The sequence below is a fragment of the Crocodylus porosus genome, unplaced genomic scaffold (assembly GCF_001723895.1).
Source record: "Crocodylus porosus isolate Cpor-Errol unplaced genomic scaffold, CroPor_comp1, whole genome shotgun sequence".
Lineage (NCBI taxonomy): Eukaryota > Metazoa > Chordata > Crocodylia > Crocodylidae > Crocodylus > Crocodylus porosus.
The window spans coordinates 108722450-108749679 of record NW_017728886.1 but is presented as its reverse complement, the minus strand read 5'-3'; the positions used below and the strand labels follow the sequence as shown (position 1 = coordinate 108749679).

The 27230-nt window shown below is 40.2% G+C and overlaps 2 protein-coding genes across 12 annotated transcripts in view; one reads left to right on the top strand and one right to left on the bottom strand.

Moving 5' to 3' along the window:
* Positions 1-27230, bottom strand: part of ZNF830 (zinc finger protein 830) — a 108706-nt gene that overhangs the window by 29555 nt on the left and 51921 nt on the right. Inside the window, exon 10 of one of the 2 annotated variants that reach the window (XM_019540531.1) lies at positions 25304-25454. The exons of the other annotated variant lie outside the window; for it this stretch is intronic. Within the exon in view, the coding sequence (XP_019396076.1) occupies positions 25319-25454 (136 nt within the window). The 3' untranslated portion in view covers positions 25304-25318. Of the gene's footprint in view, positions 1-25303; positions 25455-27230 lie in introns of those variants that run through there. 2 annotated transcript variants of the gene reach the window in all.
* The window catches only part of LOC109313731 (poly(rC)-binding protein 3-like), an 894664-nt gene that overhangs the window by 827762 nt on the left and 39672 nt on the right, over positions 1-27230 (top strand). For 8 of the 10 annotated variants that reach the window (XM_019540495.1, XM_019540503.1, XM_019540464.1 and 5 more), the window contains 6 exons: positions 8474-8605; positions 13584-13712; positions 17577-17720; positions 22553-22609; positions 23073-23148; positions 24978-25030. In XM_019540495.1, the coding sequence (XP_019396040.1) occupies positions 8474-8605; positions 13584-13712; positions 17577-17720; positions 22553-22609; positions 23073-23148; positions 24978-25030 (591 nt within the window). The remainder of the gene's footprint in view (positions 1-8473; positions 8606-13583; positions 13713-17576; positions 17721-22552; positions 22610-23072; positions 23149-24977; positions 25031-27230) is intronic. The other 2 variants (XM_019540512.1, XM_019540472.1) reach the window with 1 other exon arrangement.

The window sequence follows — 27230 nt, the reverse complement described above, 5'->3', positions numbered from 1 at the left end:
CTCCTGTGAGATGTTCCATCCGCCTCAGCATCGGAGCTTTCACAAGCCACACCTGGTACCTCGAGGTATGTAGAAAAAACATTTAAAGCCATATCTATGGCCAAATCACTGATTCTCTGGATCAGCATCAAATCTTCAGATTCGGATTCAGCCGAATCAAACTGGGGACAGTGATCCAAATCAACAAATTGAATCACTGTCCCCAATTCAGGCCGAATTCAAATTGAATATGGCCCATTTCACACACCCCTACTGGAAATGTTTCACCCCATTTCACAATTGTATCAAAATGGTGACTCATCTTCAACCTGTGATCAAGTAGCATGCCTGCCTAAGTATTTCTCTTCAGTTATTTCCAACTAGCTGATAGCTGAAATCCACATAACCAATCCTAAATTTGTGATCTTGTAGTTTAAATTATTAAATTTCATCCCATTTCTATTACTCAGGATGTCCTCAAAGTCAGGAACTCCCAATTTTAGGTTATCAGAAAATTCCATTAGGATACTCTTACTTTTTTGTTACCAGGTCAGTAATGAAAATATCAGGTAAGATCAGTCCCAATATTAAACCTTGAGGAACATGCTAACAATCATTCTCCAGACTAACAGTTTCCCTTTTAACACAACCTGTTCTCATCTTCTCTTTTGCTAATCTTTACTTCCCTTATAATTCTAATCCTAATCCCCCTCTTCCTTATTTTAATAATTTCCAATGCACACCATATCACATGCTTACTAAAGTCCAGCTGAATGAAAACCACTTCCATTACCATTTCATTATCTAGAAAATTGGATATAAAAAATCAAGTTACTCTGGTGTGAACTATGTTTGGTAAGCCCATTTTGAATTTATTCCATTTCCTTGCCTTTAATTATTTATTCCATTTCCATGTCTTTAATTAATATTTATTTCAAAATTCTGTTCTAAAATCTTGCGTATTGTTGAGATAAAATGAACAGGCTTTTTCCTCAAGGAATAAGACATTTCTACTCAATTTAAACCTCTGTAGTTTTACCTTCTGCCTCTATTTCCCTTTCATTTTCATCTTTTCCTCTAAATTGTTGGATACATTTGCTATACATAGTTAAATAATTGCCATATTCCAAGGGTTGTGTGAAATACATCAAAAGTCATCTTTTGTAGTGCAGCTACTCTATAGCGACTATATCTTAAAAAGTTCTGAGGAATTCCTTCAAGATGTGTATAACTCTCAAAACCCACTAAGAGCCAGGACAATGGAAAGTCACTCAACACCTCTCAAAACACGTTCAGCTCTACTCAGGATCAGGACTCTGAACTGAGATATCCTTAGTTGCTGTACCCAACAAATGGCAGGGGAGTTTGGACTTCATCATTTATTGACTTGCTTACTAGGGGATTGATTTGTCTCCTAATGTGGCAGTTATTCATCCAAAAGTTATTTGAATTCATCACAGATAGAATACCTGTGCATTTTATACTAGAAAATACACATATATAGATCAAATGTAACTTGCCACTGTTAGATTTAAAAGCAGGACTCTAATGAAGTGTGCATCGTACAACCAGTGGTGTTTACTGTAGTTATTCTTAAGTTCTCTGTGGATAGAAATGGGCAGTCAGAAAATGATAACTTCTGAAGGTGTAATAGAGCACTACATCTCAGAAATAGCACATGAACTGGCTGAATGCCATGTGTGCCTCTTGTCATACATAACACATCCTTTTATTTTAGATTTTTTCACCCATCGCTTAAGAAAAACAATCATTCACGGTGTTTTTTTTCACAGTGGGCTCTGAAATATTATTATTACAGATTATTATTATATTATACTTCATAGCAGCCTAGGAGTGTGACTGTCAGCAAAAGAGGAACATAGTGTTGTTGAAACTGTGATGTTCAAGGGAATATGCAAGCAGGAAAATTTGTTTGGTGATATCTTTTATTGCACCAACTATGTTGCTGGGAGAGATATTAGACAAGTTTTGGAGCACAATACTTTTATATCATGGAGTTAAACAAAAGTCAATGTTTTACCTGGGATTTAGGGTTTGTCTGTATCTGCTTTTGAGGACCTCAGGCTTTGTGCCTGAAAGCTTATCTAACAGCCATAGGTGGAGGAAGAAAAAATTATTGGGGGGCAGGGCTGAGGATGCATGTGTGCCCTCTCCTCCTCCGCCATAGGTAAGTCTGTGGGAGAAGGGAGAGGGGAAAGGGCTGTGGGTGGGGTCAGGGAGTGGAGCTGGGGCAGGCCCTGCACATTTGGGGCAAGGCACAGGATGGAGCTGTGAGCAATTTACCTAGCATGGGGTGGGGGAGTGGCAGCTCCTGCTGCTGGGAGGCATGGGGCCCCCTGCTGCTGGGAGGCATGGGGGTCACGTGCCCTGGATCTGCATGGGGCAAGAGTGGGCTGCTACTTCAGGCTCAGGATGGGGCTATGCTGGGCTCTTCCTGGCACTAGGAGTAGGGTTTGGGGGGGTTATGGTGAATTTTGGTTTGGCTGCAGCCCCTTCCCCTCTCATACCCCCCACCACCCCAGCATCGCCACCGCCTGCCCCAAGAGCAACATGGCCCAGCTCCTGCCAGGAAGAAGTTGGTGCTCCCCCAGCCCCGGTCCACAGCGACAGCCCACCCACACACCACATAGGTCCAGGGCACATGACCCCATGCTTCCTGGGGTGCACTTAGCAGCAGGAGCTGCGCCTCCTGGACAAGCCACTCATGGCTCAGTCCTGTGCCCTGCCCTGGCTGTGCAGCACCTGCCCCAGCCCACTCCCTCCCTCACCACTGCCTGTGCACCCCTCCCCACCCCTGCTGCAGCCACCAGAAGCCCACAGCCATGCTGCCTTGAGGCCCTACTGCTGCCCCATATTTGGGAAGGCTGAGGCCTATAGGCCCCCCCTCCTTCTGCCACCTATGTTAACATCTCTCCCAGCTGTACAGTTTTTCCAGTAAAAGATATCACCAAACAAACCCTGCTCCTTGCACAGTTAGCAAAGGGAATGTGTGTTCATGAAATGGAGCACACAGTTCTCAGGGCATAAACTCTACTTATGCCACAGGTTACCAGAACTGCATGGTATGTCAAGGAACACAAATTCTGATTTTATGGGATGACCATTTCCCCCCTCCTCTCCCCCAAGGCAAAAGTTAACTTTAATATATATTAGGAGTGAAGATAGAAAAACAAGAGTTGTCATCATTAAAAACTTACCCTTTGCACCAGCTAACAAATGTGTAAAGATGTTAAAACTCTGTCTACATTTAAGTTGTTGCCAACCCTGTCAATTTGTGATGGTGCAGGTGAGCTTAAAGGGAAGTGATTAAGTAGCAATAGGGTAGACTTTAGCCAGCTGACACATTTTAATACACATCTGGCCCTGTCTCCAGTACAGTTTTAAAATATGCTAGTTAAAATGTACATATTAACAACTTCAGGGGGATCAAGCATCTTTTAGGCAAGCCTGTTGTTAATAATTTAGCATTTTCATTGTGGTAGTCTCTGGAAGCCACAATGATGGACAAGACCCATGTGCTAGGTGCTTCAGAAATACATAATAGAAAGATGGGTTCTCTCTCTCTCTCTCTTTTTCAAAGAGCTTAGATTCTGCAGCTCCATTAACTTTAGCAGGTATTGAGTTGGATTTGAGTTGACCCAGGATCTAAACCTGGCTGCTTTAAATGTTCAGTATCTATTCACCATGTTATAGGTTTGAAGACAGCCTTTGCAGGAATTTCTTGTATGTATCCATCCCTTACTGAGATATCTAAAACTATGCCCAAGTAGCTACTATCTTGATCAGTGCAACTCAAACAATGCCCTTTTCTTAATGCCCACAGCCTCAACCAACTGATGGTTTCAGTCAGAACAAGTTATAAATTACAATGCTTCATCCTCTTTGTACAGACTGTCATCAGGAAGTTCTGTCTAACACAGTGAGATGCACTAACAGTTCTACACTGACATGTGGGTGCTCCTGTGAATACTAGTCCAGGGCTGTTTTTTGTTTTTGACATAGTGATATGTGAAATCCTCATTTCAGTGCTAAAGGTATACAACTGTCTTGGAAAGACCTGGGAGGTCACAAACAACCCAACCTTTCTAATGCCAGCATATAATCAAAATGTCTAGCCCAGTAAAAACATACATTTAAAATGGACTTTTCTGTACTGTTGTTTCCTACCTAATACCCATTTGCTTTCACAGTTTCTCTGCACATTAATTTCTAGGAGGTTGCTGATGAGATTATATGATCACAAGCATAGCTGAGTTTGGATCGAACCCACTAGAGGAGATCAACCCCTGGCCTGCAGGCCAGATCCAGCCCCCGGTGCTGGGTCAGCCCATCTCTGGGGCTCCCCATGGGTCTGAAGATTTGGCGGTGAGGGAGCAGTGACAGCACTTCCCTACTGCTAAATTTTTGGACCCATGGGGAGCCCTGTATGCTGGATAGTGTGACCTTAGCCACATGGTGGATCAGGCATTTAGGGTGCCACAGGGCCCAATTTCAGTACATGGGCCTCAATCCTAGCAGGCAGGGGACAGTGTGGGGCCCAAGAGCTATATCTCCATACATGTGGGCAGCCCAGGGCCCCAATCCTGGTGTGCAGGGTGGCATTGGCGATGTGTAAGGGGTACATGTGGGTGCACATGCACCCCCTAAGATTGGCTGCACACCCCCTGGAAGTGCCAGCTGAAAAACTGGAAGTGCCAGCGGAAGTGTACTTTCCGTTCCACCAGTTTTGCCACTAGTGGTTCGGGGCTTGGTGATCAGCCACTGGGGGACCCCTGCCCCCCATCAGTGATCTGGCGCCCCCCCCCCCAGACTCATGAGGCACCAGTCACCCATGCAGGGTGGGGCAGGAGCAGTGCAGGGCTCTGGGGCTCAATTTCAGTGCATGGAGTAGAGCAGGATACTGGGACACAGGGCTGGCATAGGGCCCAATCTGGCCTGAGGCCTGGACCTTCACTACTCACCTGGCCTGCAGGGCCAGAAGACTGACCACTGACATACTCAAAATATTCACTTCTAACTAGAAGGGCAGGTGGGATGTAAAAGAAACAGCAAAATATCAGCATCAGCCATTGAAGTTAGAGGTGGAATCCATGTTTTAGGGCTTGGGCACACAGCAAGTTTATAGAGCAGGAAGTACTAAAAACTGTGTAAAATGAGTGAATATTTGCAAATATATGCAGAACACTTGCCCAGATTCATGAGCAAAAAAACCTCAGCCGGATATAGTATTCTAAATACGCTGTTATATTTAGCAAATAAATTACTTTACTGGCTTTCTTATCAGGTTTTAAACTGCTATTATACCCCGAGGCCAATCCTTAGCCATTTATATTGTCACAGACCAGCTGCAGATCTTATTATTATGTTTGCTGGGCCCTGACCTAAAATAGGACTCTCTAAGTAAAACTACCTTGCGTGATAAACTGACCATGAATTGTTCATTTTATCTGATGCTTTTGCTTCTGTAAAATGTTGCACTTGGTTGAAATGTTGTTACAACAGTAAAATTCCCAGTGCCCTAGATTACAGAGGCCATGCCTGGCAAGAACTGGCACCTCCACAGAGGGGCTGCTGTCATCAGGCATCACTCCATAGGCTCCACTTCACAGGCACAAATGTTCACCTTCATAGAGCAGCTTGTGGGATCATGATCTCAAGGTGGCTTGTGGAGATGGATCTGTGTGAGAAGATGAGTTTTCTTTCTCTGTCTTTGTTTCTTATCAGAGTAAATTTATGAGACAGAGTAGCTTCCTGAGGACCAGGATTTGATTTTGGATTCTGAGTCCCATAGGAAGGAGTTAGCATGCTGTTTTACCACCTGTGTATAAATAAATCTAAGTTACACTTAGAATACACTTGCATATCCCATCACTAATTTCTCCTTTCTTGGTGGCTGCCCTGTCAGACACTGACACCTGATACGTCTTAGCAAAGCAAAGATACTAGTGTCAAAACTGGGTACAGGTGTTAGAAACAGCAGCACCAGTACCAAAGCCAACTCAGGTTCGTTCACATCACTCATGGTCATTAAGATCCCAGGACATTTCAATGGACAGGGGAGTATTAATCCTGGTGTTCCTGGGCAAATTACATTCTGGGAAATTACAATACCTATTTAATTGCTTCATTCTATTCTAATTAGTCCTGATGCTTTTCTTGACCCACTGTCCTAAGCTCTGGTGCACTGTTTCTAAGTACTGTTCAGCAGCAACTGTATTCTACCTTAAAGATGGGTCAAGTAATCCTTTAATTTGCAGGGGTGGGGTGCCTTAACTAGTTAATGTTTGGAAGAGCATAGAATCAGAAAATTAGGGTTGGAAAGGACCATGGCATCCAGTAACTCAGTCAAGCCAGGATCACTCCTGTCTAAACCATCCTAGGCAAACATATGTTAGTGTTTGTCTAACCTATTCTAAAACTGTACAAAAAACTTTCTTGCACAACTACCAGACACAATTCCTGACAACATCAAAAAATACCCAAACTTGCCACAACTAAAGCAGGGGGATGAGGGCACTGTAAGTATCTTGCACTACAAGAAGAGGAAGTAGGTTGCTGAGAGCTCCAAGGAAGAGGACCGTGCTCCCTGCTACAGAGGAAGGCAAAACACTGCACAGTCCATGCCAGCCTCAGCATGCAGTAAAATTCCTTTTAATCCCAAATAGGTTGTCAGTCTGACCCTGGATGAGCAAGAACCTGTAGCCAGGAACCTCTGTTTTGCTAAGTCCCAGCAAGACAATTGGTACAGCCCAGTCAAAATCTCCAGCCTTGCCTGCAGCCAACACCTAGGGCATTTGTACATGTGACACCATTGCCATGGACACATGATGAAAATGTCACTTTTTGTGGCTTAATGGCATCACGCTGTACACATGCAAGAGGAGGGAAGACTGCCTGGGCAACCCTAGGGGACACCTAATGTGTCTGAAAAAAAAAAACTTTGCCCATATCAATAGGAAGCAAAAATAATCCTTCTTGGCCCCAAGCAGCAGCAAAAATATCTGGGAAGAACCAAATACTCTCCATTCTACAGCAGAATTCTTCTCATGATCTCCAAGAGATGGATGTGTGTGTGAGGGTCTCCTGGGCTTCCAGCTGTTGCTCTTCCAGCTGTTGCTCTTCACAGTATACGCCAAGCATTACTACTCCTAAATTATCTCTGATTAATAAGTGTCCAACATCTTCTTGAAAATGTCCAGTGAAGGAAATTACACAACTTCCCTAGGCAGTGTATTCCACTGTTTCCCACTTCTAACAATGACCTTTCTCCTCATATCCAATCCAAACATACTTTGCTGCAATTTTAAACCATTGCTACATGTCCTGTCTGCAGTGAGGTAGAAAAGGTTTTCTTTATAGCAGCCCTTCAGATATTTGGAAACTGCTGTTATGTCCCCTCTTAACTGCCTTTTTCTGTAAGATGAACATGCTTATTTCTCTCCCCTTTTCCTCATTTGACTTGCCTTCCATGGACATTATCATTGTTGTCACTCACCTTTGGACCCTCTCTAACTCTCCTATGCTTCAGTGGGGCACAGGACCATGCACAATATTCTAGATGAGGCCTAACCAGCGCCTGTAGAGTAACACTATCACCTCACCAGTCTCACACCTAATATTCTTGATGGTGCATGTTGCAATTTTCTGATGAAAGATATTACAAAAATCTGAAGTAGCTTATATGGCTTCTTACACAATCTCCAGGATTTTGAAATTCTTGCATTAGTATCCCATTTGTACACCAGGAAGATGAGAGTTATGATTTCATTTGTAAGGAAAGTACAGGAGGGAGAAAATTTTGCAGCTGCAAGTGAGTTTGAACTAGCAAAGCACATTTGACACATGTGAAGCTACAGCAACTGGTAAAGCACTGAGATGCTCATTGAAGGATACAGTATAATCTCATTGATTTGATTAGATTAGCTGAATGGGTAGTTAGGGATCTGCAGACAATTATTAGGACTAACTACAACTGAATACTTGGGTGATAGATCTCACAGGAAATAATTTACAAAATATTAAGTAGCACTGAAAATGCTTAAAACCTGGCAGCAATATGGGAGTTAAATCTCAGAAGCACCAAAATATTTATCCAAATAATGGATAATTCTAGTTCTGTCATGTTTGTTGCTTAATGTTTTTCGTTGCTTCTTTGTGGTTTCCTTTCTAACCTGTCCCTTTGCATTAGAAGTGCTAGGAAGCACAATGTGCTTCAGTAGCTGATTAGACACCGTGTTTGTGCCAACATCTTGTAGTATGTGCTATCAGGAGTGCTCCACTGCCACAGTTTTCTCATGAAGTTCATGCTTCTGGTGTGTCAGCATCAGAGCTGCCTGCCTTATTTGCTATAAAACATGATTAGTTTCAAGCTCGCCACTTCTCTGAGCACAGCTTAAGTACTTACCATGAGTCTCTTAAAACTTAAGAGGAATGACAAATCCTCTGCTAATTCTTCTTGACATTGTCATTACAGGACATAAATGCTTCAATGACAAACAGCACAGTGACAAGCAAACCACCTGTGACGCTGCGGCTTGTTGTCCCTGCAAGTCAGTGTGGGTCCCTTATAGGGAAAGGCGGCTCCAAAATCAAAGAAATCAGGGAGGTAAGTTGTCAGACTCTGGGTGAGCATGCTAAGTAACTGTGTGGCTCCATGTCCCAATGTAGCTGTTTAAAGAGGGTGTTTTAGGAATACAAACGCATGGCCCAGTTACTCAAGAATATGAGGAAGTTGAAAGTAAATTTATTCCAGAGAACATTATTCTAGTGCAGTGGTCTCCAAACGTTTTTGATCGCGCACCCCTAATATATGTATATTTATAGAAATAGAAATAGAAGTTCTCATATTTTCTTCCTGCACCCCAATGGATCGTCTTGCGCACCACTTTGGAGAACACTGTTCCAGTGTACATGTTGTGTCCCATACCACCATCAGCTTTGCTCTGGGTGCATCTACATGAGATGTTTACCAATTGAGTAGTCTAATTAGCTCTGCAGTAAACATCTTGGCATCTACATGTGCAGGGCTGTTACGTAAACTAATTAACTTTGCGGCAAGGTAGTACTTGCAAATGTAAGTACCACTCTGTTGCAGAGCTTTTTACTCCGCAAAAGCACACGTGTAGACACTGACGCAGCTTGCTGGGGCACAAGTGTGCTTCAGTGCGGGGGCTACCAGCCAGCTAGCTCTTTACTAGAGCACCTTTGTGTCCCAGCCAGCCCCTTCTCAGCACACTGAGCTGAATCAGAGCAGCCCTGGGCTTGCAGGCTGACTCCCCAGGCCTCCTGCCAGCCAGGGCTGTTCCAACCCAGTTCAATGTGCTAGGTAAATATGCATATGTAAATGCAGTGCCCAGGAGCAATAAACTGGCATGATAAGCACCAGAGTTTATTGCATTGTATTAATATGCATGTGTAGACATACCCTCTAAGAGCCACATGCCCAATGCAAACCAGTTCCCCCACCACCTGCTATCAAGTCACAGCTACTTCTAGCAGTCAACTTGGCTGGGTTTGTTGCGTGTTTTCTTCTTACTACAGAATATGGTGTAGACTCTTACTACAGAGATTTCACTGGGGGGTAAAATCCTGGGTAAATTACTCGGAAGTAAATGTGTCATGTGTCTACACCGAAAGTTATTACATTGTATTAATAAGAGTATTTGCTGAATATAATGCTCAGGGGGAAAAATCAGTGAATGACAACAAGGAGACAAACACATCTATAATCTCCGGCCTTCATTAAACCAAAGAATATACAGTGAAATGTAAACAGAATTGTGTGTTCTGTGGTACAGTTAACCCTTTAAAAAGTAATGAATGCTTAGGGAACAGATCCATTTTAGGAGAAGAAAGAAAACAAGATGCCATGTTGCAAAGGGCTAGTTTAACAGAAGAATTGTTTCTTTAAGTTTCTTTCTAGGTGTTAAAAAATAATCCAGAAATACCTCAAACCATCCATGTCTGAAGTGTTGCTTATCATTTCCAAATCTGCACATTTCAGTCACAACCTCTTTAGCCAGAAAGCACCAAGTAGCAAAAAGGGACACTTGTCAAGGTTATTAGGCCCAAAATTTGACACACCTTTTTATTCTTCAGTTGGTTTCCTAACCTGTATTTCCACACTCTTCCAGTTCACCCTAGCTCTAATCTTACGACTTCACAAGTAGCTTAATTTCACATATACTCACCCTGGGAAACTAATATAAACATTTTAAAATCAAATCTCGTTCTTGGGACATCCACTCAACATTAAATATACTATGCAGTAACGAACATTCCTCTAACCACAAAATGCCAAGATAGTTGTGCAATATCAATTTTAAAAATTATATAGTAATACACCAATACAATACATGCAATTCAGACAAAGTTGTGGCAGAATATTTTGAAAATGGGACAAATAAAAAAATATATCCCTTCTAGGGGAGGGTTGTATCTAGATATGAAGAATTTTTTTCAGAAAAAGGAATTTCCATCCTGTGAAAAACTCCAATATTTCTGCATTTGTTTAGTCCTTAATCAGGACAAAGTATAGCAGCAATCTTAAAAATTAAAAAAAGAGAGGAAAGTCACAGAATTTTCAATTTGGAAATTTTTATTAGGATGAAACATTTTCTTTCTAAAATGCTGTTTCAAAATAGACTGTCTTGTTTGTTTTTGAACTTGACTATAAATCAATAAAAAACTCAATGAAATATTTGCTCACAAAAGTTATGAAACTGCATAGATCATTGGGAATACTTTTTCCATTGCAATTTTTCAGTGAAAAATATTTGGACAGAATATTTTCTCTCTCTCATATTGAAAAATGCTCTTGTATTAAAGTGTTTGGCACTGGGAAAGAGTGAAAACATTTCTTTACAGATTGCACTGGTTGAATTCAACGTATTGTTTTGACCTTTAAAACAGTAAGAGCCAAATTCAGTTCAAATTGGTAAACCAAGGGTGACATTTTATTCGTTCCTGATTGTCTGAGTGTCCAGAGTTGGTCATTAACATGGCCATCTAAGTGCCAAAAATAACACTTATGCACAGTTTGGTATGCTATTTTTTATACAGGTTGCTATGTTTTTTTTGCAAGGGAAGAAGGGAATGCTTGCTTTCTCTCATTTTGCTACTATGGCATATGTCCAGTCTCTGCACATGCATATAGTTCCCCATATGCACAGGGCAATGCATCCATGGAGGTCAGAGGGGGTCCAGAACCCACTTCCCAGGTGTGTTCTCTAACTACTGCATTGTGAAGGCAAAAGAGTGACAGTCATACTTGTTTTCCTTATGCAGGTCTAAGTCTAGTAATCATGGATATTGACCAACTCCACTTCTAGACAACTAATATGGCTGCTTGTCCAGAAGGGTCTCATGTGGGTGCTGGCTGCTATTGCACATGGGCTTTGCCCATCTATGTTTCTGGGTGTCTATGTCCAATACTTATGCACAAGGGACATGCGTATGGGCCCTGGCTATTGCTGAGCATGCTCTGTTGTCTATGTGAACAAGGATCTTCATCCAGGAGTAGATTGCCAAGCTTTGTGTAAGTGGCTTTTTCAGCACTTAGACAACCAAAACTTCCATGCAGATGACCAAATCTGGACACTTGGACAACAAGGAAGGGGACAGAATGTCACCCTAGGCCTAAATGGGATGGAAAAATACTTTGGACAATTTAATCACAAAATGCAATGCAGACTACACCCACTTCAGCCACAGAACTCAATAGGCTCATTAATTAATTTAGCATCAGAGTTGTAGACTGCAAAGATTACTAATCACATTAGTTTAGGTTTCTACACAAATACAGAAACGCCCCTTTGTGAGCAGAGAGGTGTCTAACCCCTGCCCAGATGTTAGAGCAGATTTGAAACCCTTACATAGATAGCGGGGCTTAATGTGTTAGGCATGCTCTGAACCCACATGGCACACCACAAAAGCACTGTGTTTATTATAGAATGCACGAGGCATGGATGCTCACACTCAAAAACACTGGTGGTGCTGCCTGCCTTTTGTCAAGCAGAGCACATCTACAAGAAGTGGGAGGCCTAGGTTCAATTTCTTCTTCAGCCTGAGGGGATTCAAACCCACATTTCCTACCTACCAGAAGCTTACCATAACCACGGGGCTCTAGAGTATTAGATATTCACCTCTATTCCTATTGAAGCTGGACCACTGTACAGCTAAGCCGGGAACCAATGAGGAAGCTGGCAAGACAGCACTGGATTGTTTAGCCTAGCGCTTACAGCACTGAGTGGGCAGAGAGATCTGAGTTCCCATCCCACGCTCTGTATTATTTGTGATTCTTATCACTGGTTAATATAAAATTCATAAGCATAAGATATAAGCAGACCTGTTTACACTGGGCATGTCTACATGAGACGTTTACTGCAGAGTAAACTAATTAGCTCCACACTAAACATCTTGTGTCTACATGTGCAGCCCTATTAAACTGCAGGAAACTAATTAATTCCACAGCAGGGTAGTGCTTGTAAATACAAGTCCTGTTGCAGAGTTTTTTACACATAGACACAGATGTGGCTGGCTGGGGCACAAGGGGGCTTCAAAATAAAGATGGCATTACAGATTGATCAAATTGTGGTGAGATTCCAAAGCATATTAAAGGACACATAATTGATATTTCAAGCTTAAACAGCACTACTGAACAGAAGATGTAATGAGTAATTTAATCAGTCTCTGGAAAGAAGAATAAGATGTGCTATGTGTGGCCAAAAGAAAACTAAGTTAACTCCTTGCTGACTGTCACAAAATCAATAACAGGCAAAAATTGTACATCACAAATCAATCAGAAATAGATTTTGTGCATAATATATTAATGTACTAATTCAATATGAAAGGCATGACTCTTTCCCATTAATTGAAAAGTTCTTCCAGATTTTTTTTAAGTTACACCATGGATAGTTTGTCCTCATGTCTTTTTCTGTGCATGCATGTTTTGACTAAGAATCTTTATCATCAAGAACCAGTTTTTAAAAATGGTTTATATCCTGTTTATGCTCATTAATGAGCTAAAAGCTGATGATATGCATATTCTTCATCAACACAAATGATGATCTAAAAGAGTTCTTGTGTTGCACTGCACAAATTGTGAGATCTTTCAGTGTATAAAGCAGCCCCAAACTTCATCAGAAAAAGTGCAGTCAGTCATTAATTCATTAAGGAATCACCTATCCATAACTGAGATTTATTAGGGAGGCTGATATTCTTCATACATCAGGAATTATTTTTATAATTCTTTTCTTAATGATTATAAAAGTCCTTCATTTCCCCCCCGCCACCCATGAATCTAGAGTAGTCTCTTTTTCAAGAAACTGGAAGACTAACGCAGGGTTTAAAATGCACAATTTATTTCTTTAGCTACTATACTTCTTACCATGGAAATACTTGCCAGTGTGGTTTCCATAGACAAACTTACACCCAGTGTCATCTAATTATCATGTGTATGCTAGCAAATGATGAGCATAACTTAGATATGGATCTGCTTTATCACTTTATTATTTCTAATCAGTGAATAAATAGCACAGCTCTACTTGCAGATATTAATGTTGGTTTTGTTTGTTTTTCTTAAGTCCACAGGGGCCCAGGTACAAGTAGCTGGGGATATGTTGCCAAACTCAACAGAACGTGCTGTCACTATATCAGGCACTCCAGATGCCATTATTCAGTGTGTAAAACAAATCTGTGTGGTTATGCTAGAGGTAAGATAGTCCTTAAAAGCATTTGGCATCCATAATGTTTGATTTGCTTCCTTTAAATACCAGCCCCTTCTCTTTTAAACCCTGGTCTCAGAAGGGAGTGCACTCACCAAATCTGAGTGATTTCAAGAATATTTGGAAAGGTTCTGTACATAGCTTTTTTAAGTTCTCCGGACCACCAGATCTACTTATAATGTAGAAAAACATTCTGTTGTTGAAAAGTCAGCAGGTCAGCTGGTTAAAAAACCTGACTTTAATCCTGTTGGAAGTTGTGAGCTATCAACATTTTATACTCACACATAACAGAAATCAAGGATTTTTTTCCCTGAAAGAGAATATTTGGAAATGTTTCATTTCAACTGTATCAAAATCTTTTATTCCAATAAACTGATGGAATCAATAAAAACTAAGGCTGGGATGGAGCACAGAATGTATTCTAGTCCAATCCCCTGCTCAAGGTCGATAATCCTTATTTAAACCTCCTAGACAAGCATTTGTGTAACCTCTTAAAAGATTTGGGAACAAGCCATCACACACAGCTACCAGGCAAAATGGCTAAAACATCAAAAACACTTTGATAAGGTCAGAATGGTTTCATTTTGACTTTGCGTTTCAAGTATTAGGTAATATCATTAATATACAAGTCTGGATGTTTTGATGACCATATTAGAGTATAATGAGAATACTAGGTTTTTATGTTATTATAATACTTGGCATGATAAATTTGAAATGAAATGTTCTGACCTTATTGAAGCAAGACATTTCAATAAAGTGAAAATAAACTATTTCAGCCTCATCAAAAAGAAAGATTTTAATAATTTCCTGTCAAATAAAAAATAACAAAAGCATAATGTTTCTATAAAATGTTTCAGTTACATTGTATCTTCATATTTGAATGAAAAATGGCTTGCATAAAAAAAATTTAACCACTGGTGTGACATTTACCACACTTCAGTAGCTGACATCCTACATTTATTTATTCCTTAATCTAAAATAAGGACAATATTATAGTGGTCACTACGGCGTAGTAACTGTTGGCTGTTTAATAGTCTGCCTAATTACAATAAATGTATAAAGATTACTGTTATAATTAAGGGTGCAACAATAGAGATTTTTTGGGCCAACACTTAGTTGATTTTTAACGAGCCATATCAGCCAATACTGATCCAATTGCTGATAGGGAGCTGGGCAACTTGGAAAACAGCATCTAGCTGGTAAGTCTGTTTCGGGGGAAGGGGCAAGAAGGAAGGGAAGAGGAGTGGGAGGGGCAGATTGAAACCTCTGCAGTGCGGGAGGGAGCGGGGCTGGGGCAGGGGTAGGTGCTGCACAGCCGGAGCAAGACACGGGATGGAGCTGCGAGCAGCTCATCCGGGGGCCATGGCAGGGGCAGCTCCTACTGCTGTATGCAGCCCAGGAGGGCACGGGGGGCATGTGCCCCCGGATCTGCATGTGGGGCAAGGGGGGGCTGCTACTGCAGGCTAAAGCTAGGGCAACTCTGGGCACTTCCCAGCAGGGGAAGGTGGGAGCAGTGCCTGGGGCAGGTGGGAACAGTCCTGGGACGGGGACTATGGTGGGGGCTGCAGCTCTTGTCCCACACACAGATCCAGGGGCACACACCCCACACATAGATATGGGGTGGATGCAGTGGTGGGAGCTGCCCCCCCCAGTCCTCCACAGACAAGCTGTTCATGGCTCCACCCCATGCCCCAGCCCAGCTATGCAGTGCCTGCCCCAGCCACACTCCCTCCCTCTCTCATCGCTGGAGCCTTGATATGCCTCCCACCCATGCACCTTCCCACACAACAGACTTACCAGTCAGACCCAGCTGCTCTGCTGGGCTGCGCTCCTGGCCACCATCTGCATGCTGCGCTGTGGCTGCACGCACGCACAGGGCATTTATCAGGGGCATTATCAGCTTCCTCAGCCCATAAAAGCCGATTACCGATACTGTCAATTTTCCTTATATCGGTGCCAATCCAATATGGGATAGATGTATTGGTGCACCTCTAGTTATAATGATCAAACTCTTTGTTGCAAACTGACATTTTTTTGCTTCTTGTAATTGCATATATGGGGAAAGAATTTTGTTTAATAAAAATATAACAATACAAAAAGAAAATATTATAAAACAGTCTCAGTTTATTAGCCACTGGGATTTGGGTATGTCTGTAAGAAACTAAAAGACCGGACAAAAAAAATCCTTATGTCTGAGGGTCAAATTTAGAACATATCTTAATGGACAGAGTTTCAAAAAAAGCTTAAACTTATGTATTCACTTCCCCTTTTATTCTCAGACCTTTACAGATGCAAGTAATCACAGGAGCAATTTTATACCTCTAGTTATTAGGAGGTGCAAGTGACATACTTAGTCATCTAATTATCTGCTTTGTAGATGCAGTTTCTAGTCAGATGTCTAAATAACATTAATTGCATTCCTAGTTATTTTCAGAAACAAACTAGACAACTACATTTCACAATCAGAGCTAAATATTATTTTTCTGCTTGTAAAGTGAATTTTCTTTTCAAATGGACTTAAGACAGGAAAAATATTATTAAGATCAGAGACGATAAAGAACAGAGAAAATATATTACCAATATGAAGCTCTTGAAGCAGACAGTAATTTAACTATATTTTTTCTTCAAATGATAAAGAATCCAAAATATATGTGTGTTTACTGTGCTAAATGTACTTAATGTAATGTATTTCATTGGTTTAAGGAATTGGGCAATGGCTACTAATTTATTACAGTCACCTACCCAATAATATAATGTTAGGACATGAAATTATTATTATTTACTGTTGTTTATAGAACTGTTTTGAAGTAAGGCACAAAAATTTTTGCAGTATTTGGAAAGCCTGTTTTACAGGTCTCACCCTAGGGTCTTTTCCATTTTCTAGTCTTTATCTTATAAAGAAATGCTTATGCTTTATCAAGCTTATGCTTTTACCCATAGCCATCCGTAGGGTATAGTGAATTAGGGCAACCACCCCAGGCCCCGCGCTTTGGGAGGGCCCTGTAGAGTCGGGTGGAGGGGCCACGGCCCCTCCCATGGGGCCCACCTGGAGCTGTCAGCTCAGCCCCGTACTGCAGAAGCACAGAGGACCTCCCCGTGCCCCATGCAGTGTTAAGGGGGCCCCACACAAGCTGATTTGCCCCAGGCCCTGGACCCCCCTTAGGGTTGGCTCTGTTTTTATCCTTTGAGTCTAAAAAAATTAAAAGAAAAATCCCCTATTTATTGGATGTTGAGGGTCCTTTCTTGTTCCCATTGCCATCAATAGGAATGAGTCACAAAAGTAGCGGATTTCCTCCACTATTCCTACTGAGTTAAGAAGAAGTGTCTGATTGCACAGCTTGGCCCACCTGCCTTCAATGCAAGTGACAGCAATAGCTCACTCAGAGGGACATTTTTTATTTCAGTTTTATAACAGGAAGTTCTGGTATGTCAACTAATAAGGGGAATTTTCAAAACAAATGTATTTATCTTACGTCACAAATTAATGCCAAGGGAGAATGTTGGATAGATTCTTCTTTAAAGACTGACAAGTTTAAAAACTGGCACCTAAATTGCTTGGATAGCTTGAAAACTAAATTCAACACAGACACTTTGAACCTTGCCCCACTTACTGCTATAACCTGCTTTGTGTTTGCATTCTGTCTATATCATGAGCATCCTAGCTCATGCCCTGTAAAGCAAGAGGAAATTTTGCTGCTGAGTTCAGTGGGAGCAGGATCCGGATCTTTGTAGAGAACATGCCAGTGACTGGCAAATGCATGCAGTTGTTTGTGTAAGCTGTGCAAGGGAAAGAATGATTTTTGGAGAGTTGCTTAGTTCTGCTTTTTGATTGCTTTATGTTTTTGTCTTCAGTCCCCACCCAAAGGTGCCACCATTCCCTACCGTCCCAAACCTGCTTCCGCACCTATCATTTTTGCAGGTGGGCAGGTAAGAGCAGACACCATTTTGGCTTCAGCTGGAAATCACACCGTCTTGGCCCAACCTCAGCCAGCGCCTGTTAGTTTTCAACTTTTACTCTTTCTTTTCCTGGTATAGTATTAATGTTGTTTATCCACTGTGGCTTACAGAAAAAGGAGAACATTGTGTTATAAACTTAAACTAAAAACAAGTCAAGGGTATCTTTTGCACAATCTTTATTTACTATTATTGAATAAATTGCTGGAACTTGTATCCTGTTCATTTCAGCTGTATCCCTGGCCCTATGGGGTGTTTTTTCCTTGATGTGTTGCACTAAATATAACATCAGACTTGATGTTCCAAGAACTGGTCACATAACTACATCAGGAATATTTTGCTTTCTGGTCTGGGTTTACAGGATATTATAAGGCTCTAGTTTGCTACAGAGAACAGTGAAAAGGAACAAAATTATGGCATTTACTATTTTAACAAGGTTTAAATTTAACCTCTCTTCCGTAACTGTTTAATAAATGGCAGGGTATCCAAAATCAGATACGCATTCAGTGAGACAAAACTTCATATTTAATTTTAAAAATTCATTGTTTCGTGGCCATATAGGCTACAAATAGGTGTTGCGTTTCTTCCAGGAGAAACCATTTTATCCTTGGACAAAGCATAACCATTCAGATGTCTTGGTCCATTGCCCTTAAAAAGGGTCACTGAATAAGATGTATTAACAGTGTGTCCCAAGACATCACAAAGTACAGCTGTACAGTTGTCCTAGAATTGAATCAGAAGGGCAATGTGTGTACATGCCAATCCCAAGACTTTTCTGTTCTGGTACAAACACAGATACAGCTCATCCTAAGACAAATGCAACATCTGTTCCTTGCCACAAACAGCTATATATAAGTTAAGGACTAAGCAGCTTTGAGCAAAACTTATCAAATTATAATTTGCTATGATGTTTTTGCTCCAGAAATGCTCTTAGCATTTTGAAATTCTTATAAGTTTAATAATTTGTAGGGACAAGTCATGAGTTCCTGAGAAAAATATACGTAAAAGAAATACTGTTTCTCTTTATTTTTTATTATTTCTCTGTTCAGAGTTTTAGTGTTTGCAGGTCTGGTCCCCACATCTCAAGAGGACAGAGTAGAATTAGAAAAGGTACAGAGAAAGGTAACCAAAATGATCAGGGACATGGTGTAGTTGCTGTACCAAGAGAGACTAAAAAGGCTAGGGCTCTGCAGTTTGGAGAGAGAAGGCTGAGGGGAGATATTGCAGATGTCAATATCATGAAAAGCATGGACCAAGTGAGCAGGGAACTGTTGTTCACCAAATCCCAAGATACTAAAACTAGTGGACGCCACTGAAATTGGTAGGTGAGAGGTTTAAAACTAACAAAAGAAAGCACTTTTTTATACAATATGTTGTCAACTTGTGGAATTCATTGCCACATGAAGTGGTGAAGGCAGATAGTAGAACCAAGTTTAAATAGGGACTGCATAAATTCCTGGATGATAGATCTGTTAGTGGCTATTGAACAAAATGCTTGAAGATGTTTCCTCTGACATCTCTAAACCAATAATGGTGGATACAAGAGCAGATACTGATTAAGGGATAGATCATTCTAGGGACATCCAATTCAACGCTCTCCCTCTATAGCAACCATTTCTGCCGCTGTCAGAGACAGAATACTGGGCTAGACTGACTATAGGTCTGACCTAGTATGGCTCCTATGTTGGACAATATTTTATTGCATTATTTTTGTTGTTATTGTTGTATTTATTGCTATTACTGTTTATGCCAATGATAATGAGTTGATGACAATAATGATTAATAATGATGATGATAATGATCACTCCTGATGTCCAAGTTGCTTCAACTGACTTTCTTCAAAGTAAAAAATTATATTTCTTAAACTAACAGAATTTAAATCGAAAAAATATACCGTGATTTGAACTCTGCTGAATGTGCAACTGTGCAGTAATGTATTACAAACAAATTTTAAGTTTATACTGAGGTGTTCTCCTTTTACAAGTATGCATGTCAGGGCTATGCCTTAGCAGTACTGTAAATGGTGTTACTTTCAAAAGTACATAATGAATCAACTCACTAAATATGTTAAAAACAATCGCTAGAATGCCCTGAGCACTTAAAATAAGTATTTGAAATTGCAGCTCATTATGGGATATAAGAAGTCTCAGAATTAATCTTTAATTGTATAAAGCAAATACTAGGCAGCCAAGTGTTCTATGTTTTTCTTTGTAAGACTTAGTTCAAACAAAAAATATCTAATTCTGAAATTTTAAGTGAATCAAACAGTCTCTCACTCATTAGACCAATTCTTTGGTATCTTAGAATGATAGAGGTGGGTTTAGCAGTGACAATGGAAGAGAGTCTTTGCTTCGTTTCATTTCTAGTATCAAAATATAATATGTACAATAGTTTTGATACTGTATTAAAGAAATCCTGGCCACATCTACATGAGACGCTAAATGTGCAGTAGCCCATGACTACTGCGCAGTAGTGTCACATGGAAGAAACCATAACACAACGCTACTGCGCAGTAGTCACGAGCTATGTTGTCAGCGTCGTGAAACAACCGTTCTTTGGCACAACTGTGCCAGAACTCCTGTTACTGTGCAGTCATTTAGTACTCAGTACTTTTTAATACTCAGATTCTCATGTAGACACAGCCACTGAGTACACATTAACACTGAAAGCAAAGTATAATGGTGCTGGCAGTGATGAGTCCATCTACCCCTTCCATAAGTGTCAACAGTTGTTTCTTTCATGCCCAATAGAGTCTGCAAATCTAGATCAAAACACTAGAAAAATCAAACTCCTGCTATTGACAAGATGGGATTTTACATGGGTTTTGCTGCTTTAAGCAATACATTTGGGTTTCTAATACATTTGGGTTTCTTTTTCAGTCCTGTATAATATAGTAGAGCTAAAAGGAAGATGAATACACACTGCCATGTGTCATAGCTCAAGTCCTTACTAAACTTCAGCTAAGGTAGTTGTTTAAAAAATTAATACTAATCCCATTATACCACCCCTGTTGAAAGGAAATAAAATGAAGTCTTCATGTCATTTTTCTACACACAAATTTTGTCTTTACCCTATATACCTAAAACAGGCACTTCTAGCAAGGTCTCTTTGAAACCAGACTCAGCCTTAGGCCACCTCTCACAACAATCTCATTGACTTCACAGATTGTAAATCTGGACCAATTTTTGCCCCAGGCAATTATTCCAGCCCTGACTGAAGTCAACAGCCAAATTACCACTGACTTCACTGGGAACAGGGTAATACCCCCATGCTCCTAAATGAATGGGACTCCTTGACCAAGTGACTAGTGAATTATATATTTATTATTTATGTTCCAGTAGCTCCTAAAATGCACTTGGTAAATTCCAACTCAAGAAAGGCTATGGTCCCTTCCCTGGAGAGTTAGACCATCTGAAGTGTACTCTTTCTACTTCATTTTAAGTAGAACTAGATTCAGACTAAACACCTCTGACTTAAGCTAGTAAGTCAAAGCAGTGCTTTTCCAAATCATCTGCCCACAAAAATAGGTTCCCCCTCATTTAAGCATGACATCAGTGGGACCATTTGCATGTCTAATGATAAATACGTGCTTCCAGCAAGCAATCGTTTGGCAAAGCATTCAAGTACACACTTAGCTTTAGGCATGTGCTCTCATTTCATTGCCATCAGTACTCAAGGGTGGGGCCTTCTCATTTTAACAAACAAGTGCTTCCAGATCTAACACCCAGTCCTGCAAATGTACATAACTAACGAGGCACATAATAAATTGTCCCCACTGGAACCAATAGAATACTAGTTTGTATAAAAATAATTGCAAAACTGGGGCTCTACTTTATAAATAAATTTAAAAATAGAGCCACCATTTCTGCTCAAGGCAGCAAATACTGCTGTAGAAATTTCTGTAAATCAGTTGGACTGTTAAAGGTTTTAATCTCTATGCTCCATTAAATGAATTGTTCTTTAATTTCCAGGGCGTTCATTACTTTCTGAGATGCCTTTCGTCAAATAAGCGTTTTACAAATGAAGCTAATCAACTCTGTTCCTGTTTATAATTCTGCCTGTGCAAATATTTATAAATTATAATTTTCCTTCTGGTTTCCTGCCTAACGACAAGTTCATCAAAATATTTTTGATGGGCCAGCTCTTTTAGGAAAGTTCCACAGAATATACTGGAAAATAATAACCATTGTGTATTTCTTTTTATACCAGCCTATAGAATTCAATAAAGGTGGCAAGAGAAATTGAGGGGAGGCAGTCTAATTAATCCAATTAGCAGGCAACAGAAGATAAGCACAACATAATGCACCTTTTCCCTTTGCTGTTATTCCCCTTCATGTCATGGGAAGGGTTGGGCTGCTGGAGCTCACAGCAATGCCTAAACAAACTAATTTACAGCTGGTGCAGATGTAGTCCCACCTCTGGATGGCAGTGTAGACACAGACAATTTTACACAAGTCCTGCAACTGGTCCTGATTCCACCACTGTTCTGCACAGATCAGCAGAGCTAAATTTGGTGATGGGGAGTATACGCTGGCCCCTGTACTTGTGGGGCAACCTATCACTATCTGTCTTGATTCTGTCGCAAATGATGCATCTGCCTGGGACCTAAGACCTGCAGGGCCTTCACTGGTGCAGCATGGCCTGGCCTTACCACTAACAGAGGGCTGCACCTTAAGAACGTGACCAAGCCCTTACTACACTTTGCAAATGTCAAGTCACACACAAGATTAAGCTTCTCTTAGCATTTAAGGAGATGTGATTTTTTTTTAATTGAGTATGGAAAAACACAAGTTTTTTCTCCAGCCTGACGAGAAAAGAGAGCATATTGTCTCATTTCACTGATCTGTATCTTCAATTTTGCTTGTTATTTCCAGGCATTTACAATTCAGGGGCAGTATGCCATCCCTCATCCAGACGTGAGTCCAGAGCATGTAAATTACTCCCTTCTTTTCTCTCTGTCTCTTATTTGTTCTGGGCAGCATTTACTTTCTACAGTTAATATGAAGACACACTTGCAGATGCCTGTCCTTAGCAGTGTATGCATAACTGCGTGTTAACTTTATCGGATATCTTGTAATAATTGCTAGAAAGTACAATGGCCCAGATACAAATTACAGTTATTTTTGTCTTTTATGCATGCTATGTATTTGAGTTGTTTTCTTAATATGTTATTCTACGAAAAATGTAGTTAATATTAACAGTAGCCATTACATGTAATAACAATAGAGATGTCATTTTTAACCGTTTTTTTTTCTATGCGGTAGAATAGAATGAATGATTAAACCTTTTTTTTAATTTTAATTAATCCAGTTTTAAGACATGTAAGATGGTTTTCTCTACTCTGAAATAATTCCATTTGATTGGTTAGTTCTAATTTCCCATCCTGCCCTGCAGTTGACCAAGCTTCACCAGTTGGCTATGCAGCATCCCCCCTTTACTCCCCTTGGGCAGACCACCCCTGGTTTCCCTGGTACGTACCCATGACCCCCTGGGGATGTCCTTCTTCTTAACAGCTTTGTTTCCCGTGGTCATTACATCATTTTAATATACTAAATGTGTTCAATGACCAATGATCCTTTTGTGTTCACACATTAATTCTGTGTTCTGTCCCTGCTACCCTGTGGCTCCGTTACACTTTGTTTCTGTCGTTACTAAACTCTTGTGCTTTGTTTGTTCCATTTATTTGAATAAAAAAACACTTAATTTGTGCCATTGGCTGAAGAGCCCAACCTTCTTTTATTTAGTCCCCTGCAAAGTTATTATGCACCACATAGCATGTACCAGTGAATATTGTTCAAAGCATTCGGTAGTGAATTTTGTGGAACCTCTATTTTTGTAGTGTATTTGGAAAAGGTCCAAAAACAGCTAAAAATACAGAAAGGGAATATGTATTTATAGGATAAAGACAGATTAATATAAATATTAAAAGCACAATTAAAAACCCAAATAGACCTTTCCTGTATATCCAAACTTCTGAATTACTTCCATTATTTTTACTACCATTGGAAACAATTATGTTGTTCCTATTTTAAAAAATCTCCCACTAAAGGCAGTGGAAATTTGGCTCATCTAAGGACTCCAGAACATAGGACATAATTTTTAATGCCTGCTTAAATATTATTTTGTTTATAATAGGCAGCTGAAGTTAGAGAGTCCTTCAGTAAATCATTTTACTTTATTTCAATAAATATGGTGTTTGGAGTCTAAACGTTTTTGCAAGACACAATAAAATATACAGTGGTGCATGTTTTGTATGGTAATTAATAACATTTTATCACATACATCAAATGTTATGACTTAATCATTTTCATATAACTTATTTTACACCCCATGTATTTGTGGAATACGAAAAGCATTCGCAATATGTAAACAGCTGAATGTAAACTTGTGGGTAAAATTTAGGTGGAAATGAGAAAAATTATTTCTTTGTCAGAAATAAATAGATATTCACCAACATGTTTCCAAGTAAAATTTCAAAAGGGAAGAGAGAAAAATGAGGCTCAAAATACAATTTGCTTCTACATGGTGTATCTGATAAAATCTTTACAAAAGCATTAAAGTACCTTTCCTAGCTTTATATTCTCTTTCTTCTCTACTTGTCATTAACATACTGCTCCTTAATCTTTTCCTTAGTCTGTTTGTGATTTGTATGTCTCCATAACTTTACTGTGTGTTAAAGCACTAATTGCAATCCTCCTAAGCATTTTCCTTTTGTCCACCCAATTTAAAAACAAATGTATGCAACTTATTTTGTACTTCCCCCCTAAAAATTCCCATCTATCCAACATTTCTTCAACCACTAACCCCCATGTATAATTTCCAAATTCTCCTAGTTTATTTCCCTGTCTTTATTTTATCCATTTTTAAAAATATTTTAAATTTTGTTTACCTTAGAATTCCACATTTATTTTCTGTATTTTAGAAAATCTGATAGACAGGTCAAATTTCAGCCATCTAATCCATTTCTGAATTAACATATATGGAGAGCAAACTTCAAAGAATATAGGTGAAACCCTCCATTTTGTAGAAACTTTTCATAGCATTGTGAAATCATGTGACATTTGTTGTTTTGGTGGGTTAAAGGTTAATTAAAATAAGAATAATTTAAAATTAGTCCAACCCTTTTAATTTTTGCATTTCTTGCTTTTGTTTTTGTTTCCCTAGCAGTTCTATATTTTTCTTTGCTTCTTTATTTTCTCAGTATTTTTTCATATTGTCTTTCTTTAAATATCATTTGTTGTGTCTTCCCCAAATTTCCAAACATCTAGCATAATGTTTTCCCCTCTGTCCCCTAAATAGGATTGGATGCCACTTCTCCAACCAGTTCCCATGAGCTTACTATTCCAAATGATGTAAGTGGATCAATAGTCAGTCTCTTTCTTTCTCTCTCTTTCTCCCTTTGTGTTGCAAGTAGAATATCTCAGCTTGGGTCGGTTCATACCAACATAAGCTATGCTATCATAATTTGTGCTACAGAGAATTAAAGGGAAGGACAAAAAGGGTAACTCTGGGTACATACTGGAATGAGTTTGACTGAGGGGACCAGGGAGGGTTAGTAGAATGGTGGTATAAAAAAGATGACAGCATTATGGGATGGCTCAAGACTGAGACTACAGAGCATTTTGTTATATCCCTCCCCCCTACCCCCACACAAATATAAATAAGGAATCTCTTACAACAGTGTGCCGAGTCCTCTTGTTCTTTCCTGTACTTGCTGAGACTGCAACATATTTCTCCTGTAGGTCACCAGTTCCACTAAGGCCAGGTTGGTTGTTCCTGAAAGTTGTTACCAATAGATAGATATATAGCACTCTAGATCAGTGTTTCTCAACCCCATGGGTCATGACCCAAAAGTGGCTCACAAGAATATGTGAAAGGGTTGCAAACAAACTTTAACACAGGATCAACACACGTGAAAAACAGATTCTCCTTTAAAGGAGAAAAAAGTGGGAAACCGTGGTTTTCCCTTGCAAGCTGGCAGAGTTCCAGCCTGGAAGGAGCTGCTTTTGGCCCTCCATGCCCCACACACTGGGGGCTGGGACCTGGGGGCAGAGGGCAGCAGGTCAGAAATGAGGGGCACTAGGTCAGGACTGGCCATCGATGTTTACAAATGAGTCCTGGCACAAAAAAAACAGTGAGAAACACTGCTCTAGACAGAATACCTATGTAGTCTGAGACAGGTAAGGAAGCAGCGTTCATATCACATAACACTCATTTTGGCAGTTTCAAACCAAACGGCCAAGTACTAAAGGGACTCATGGTCCTATGAGAAGGTCTTCCAGTTGAGGACCTAAGCACAGTCATATAAAGAAAAAGCATTGTGGTTTTGTTGTGCTGTACTATTCTGCCAGGCAACACTTTCCAGGGCTGTCACTTCAGGACCTTAAGTAACCCCAAAGATTACTTAAAAATATATGAAAGTATAATAGGAATAAAATTGCTTTGCAACTGTAGTTTTAAAAAATCTGAGCAACACTTCTACTTTGTGAATTGGAAACAACTGACTAATTTTGGGCCACTACCACATTTTCCCCCTAACTTACAAAGTTCTGAGACTTAAAACAACCACTTAAGTTTTACTACCAGGTATTTGCCATAGACAAAGGCTCCAGTGTTACTTTCTTTCCCTTGAACTATAAATCTTATCAATTTTCATTATAAATGACTAACTGAGAAAATTGAAGATATTGCCTCCAGTGAAAAAAGCTTTCAAGCATGAGTGGGATCACAAATAACAATTATATTACTTAAAAGATACTTATAACATCATATGAAACCTATTAAGCTCAGTGGCAGTGATTTATAGAAGAAGAGTGGCAAGCAAGCAGAGTTACCATAATGAAAAGTAAATTTTCCTGTATAAGTAAGTGCTTGAGATTCAGTGAGATTTCCATTAGTTAAAGTAGGAGTGGTTAACCTATGGCATGGGTGCCACAAGTTGGTATGGGCTGCTTCTGTATGTGGCACATGGCATATTGGAAAGGGGATAGGCAGCACAGTGGCAGGTAGGGCAGCAAGCAGAAAGCAGAGCACATCTTCCAAAAAGGTTGGTCTCTTTCCCTTCCCCACTGAATTAAAGGATGCTCTGCTGAGATTTCAGTCAATACATAGTTTATCACTTACGTTGTTGTATATTCAGCATGAGATAAGAGCACAATCTTTGTGGTTCTTACAGCCCAGGCTTCTCGAAGGTTACCTGTCTGGTGTATTTGACATGTGTCCATTAGGGTTGTGCGGCGCTTTGGTCACTGATTCTATTCGGCCCAATTCGGCTGCCGAATCTCCGGATCCAAATTGAATCAGAAGACCTTTTAATCTCTCCGAATCAAATCAGAACTCTCCGAATCGAATTGGAGAGATTCGATGATTCGGAAAATAGACACAGCTTTAAATGTTTTTTCTACATACCTCAAGGTACCTGGCGGCTTGGGAACACTGAGATGGTGGGGTGGATGGAGTGGCTGCAGACCCGGAAGTGGACCAGAAGCATTTCCAGTCCACTTCCAGGTCCACCACAGAGTGTGCAGGTGACCCTCCCCCCTCCCCTGGCTC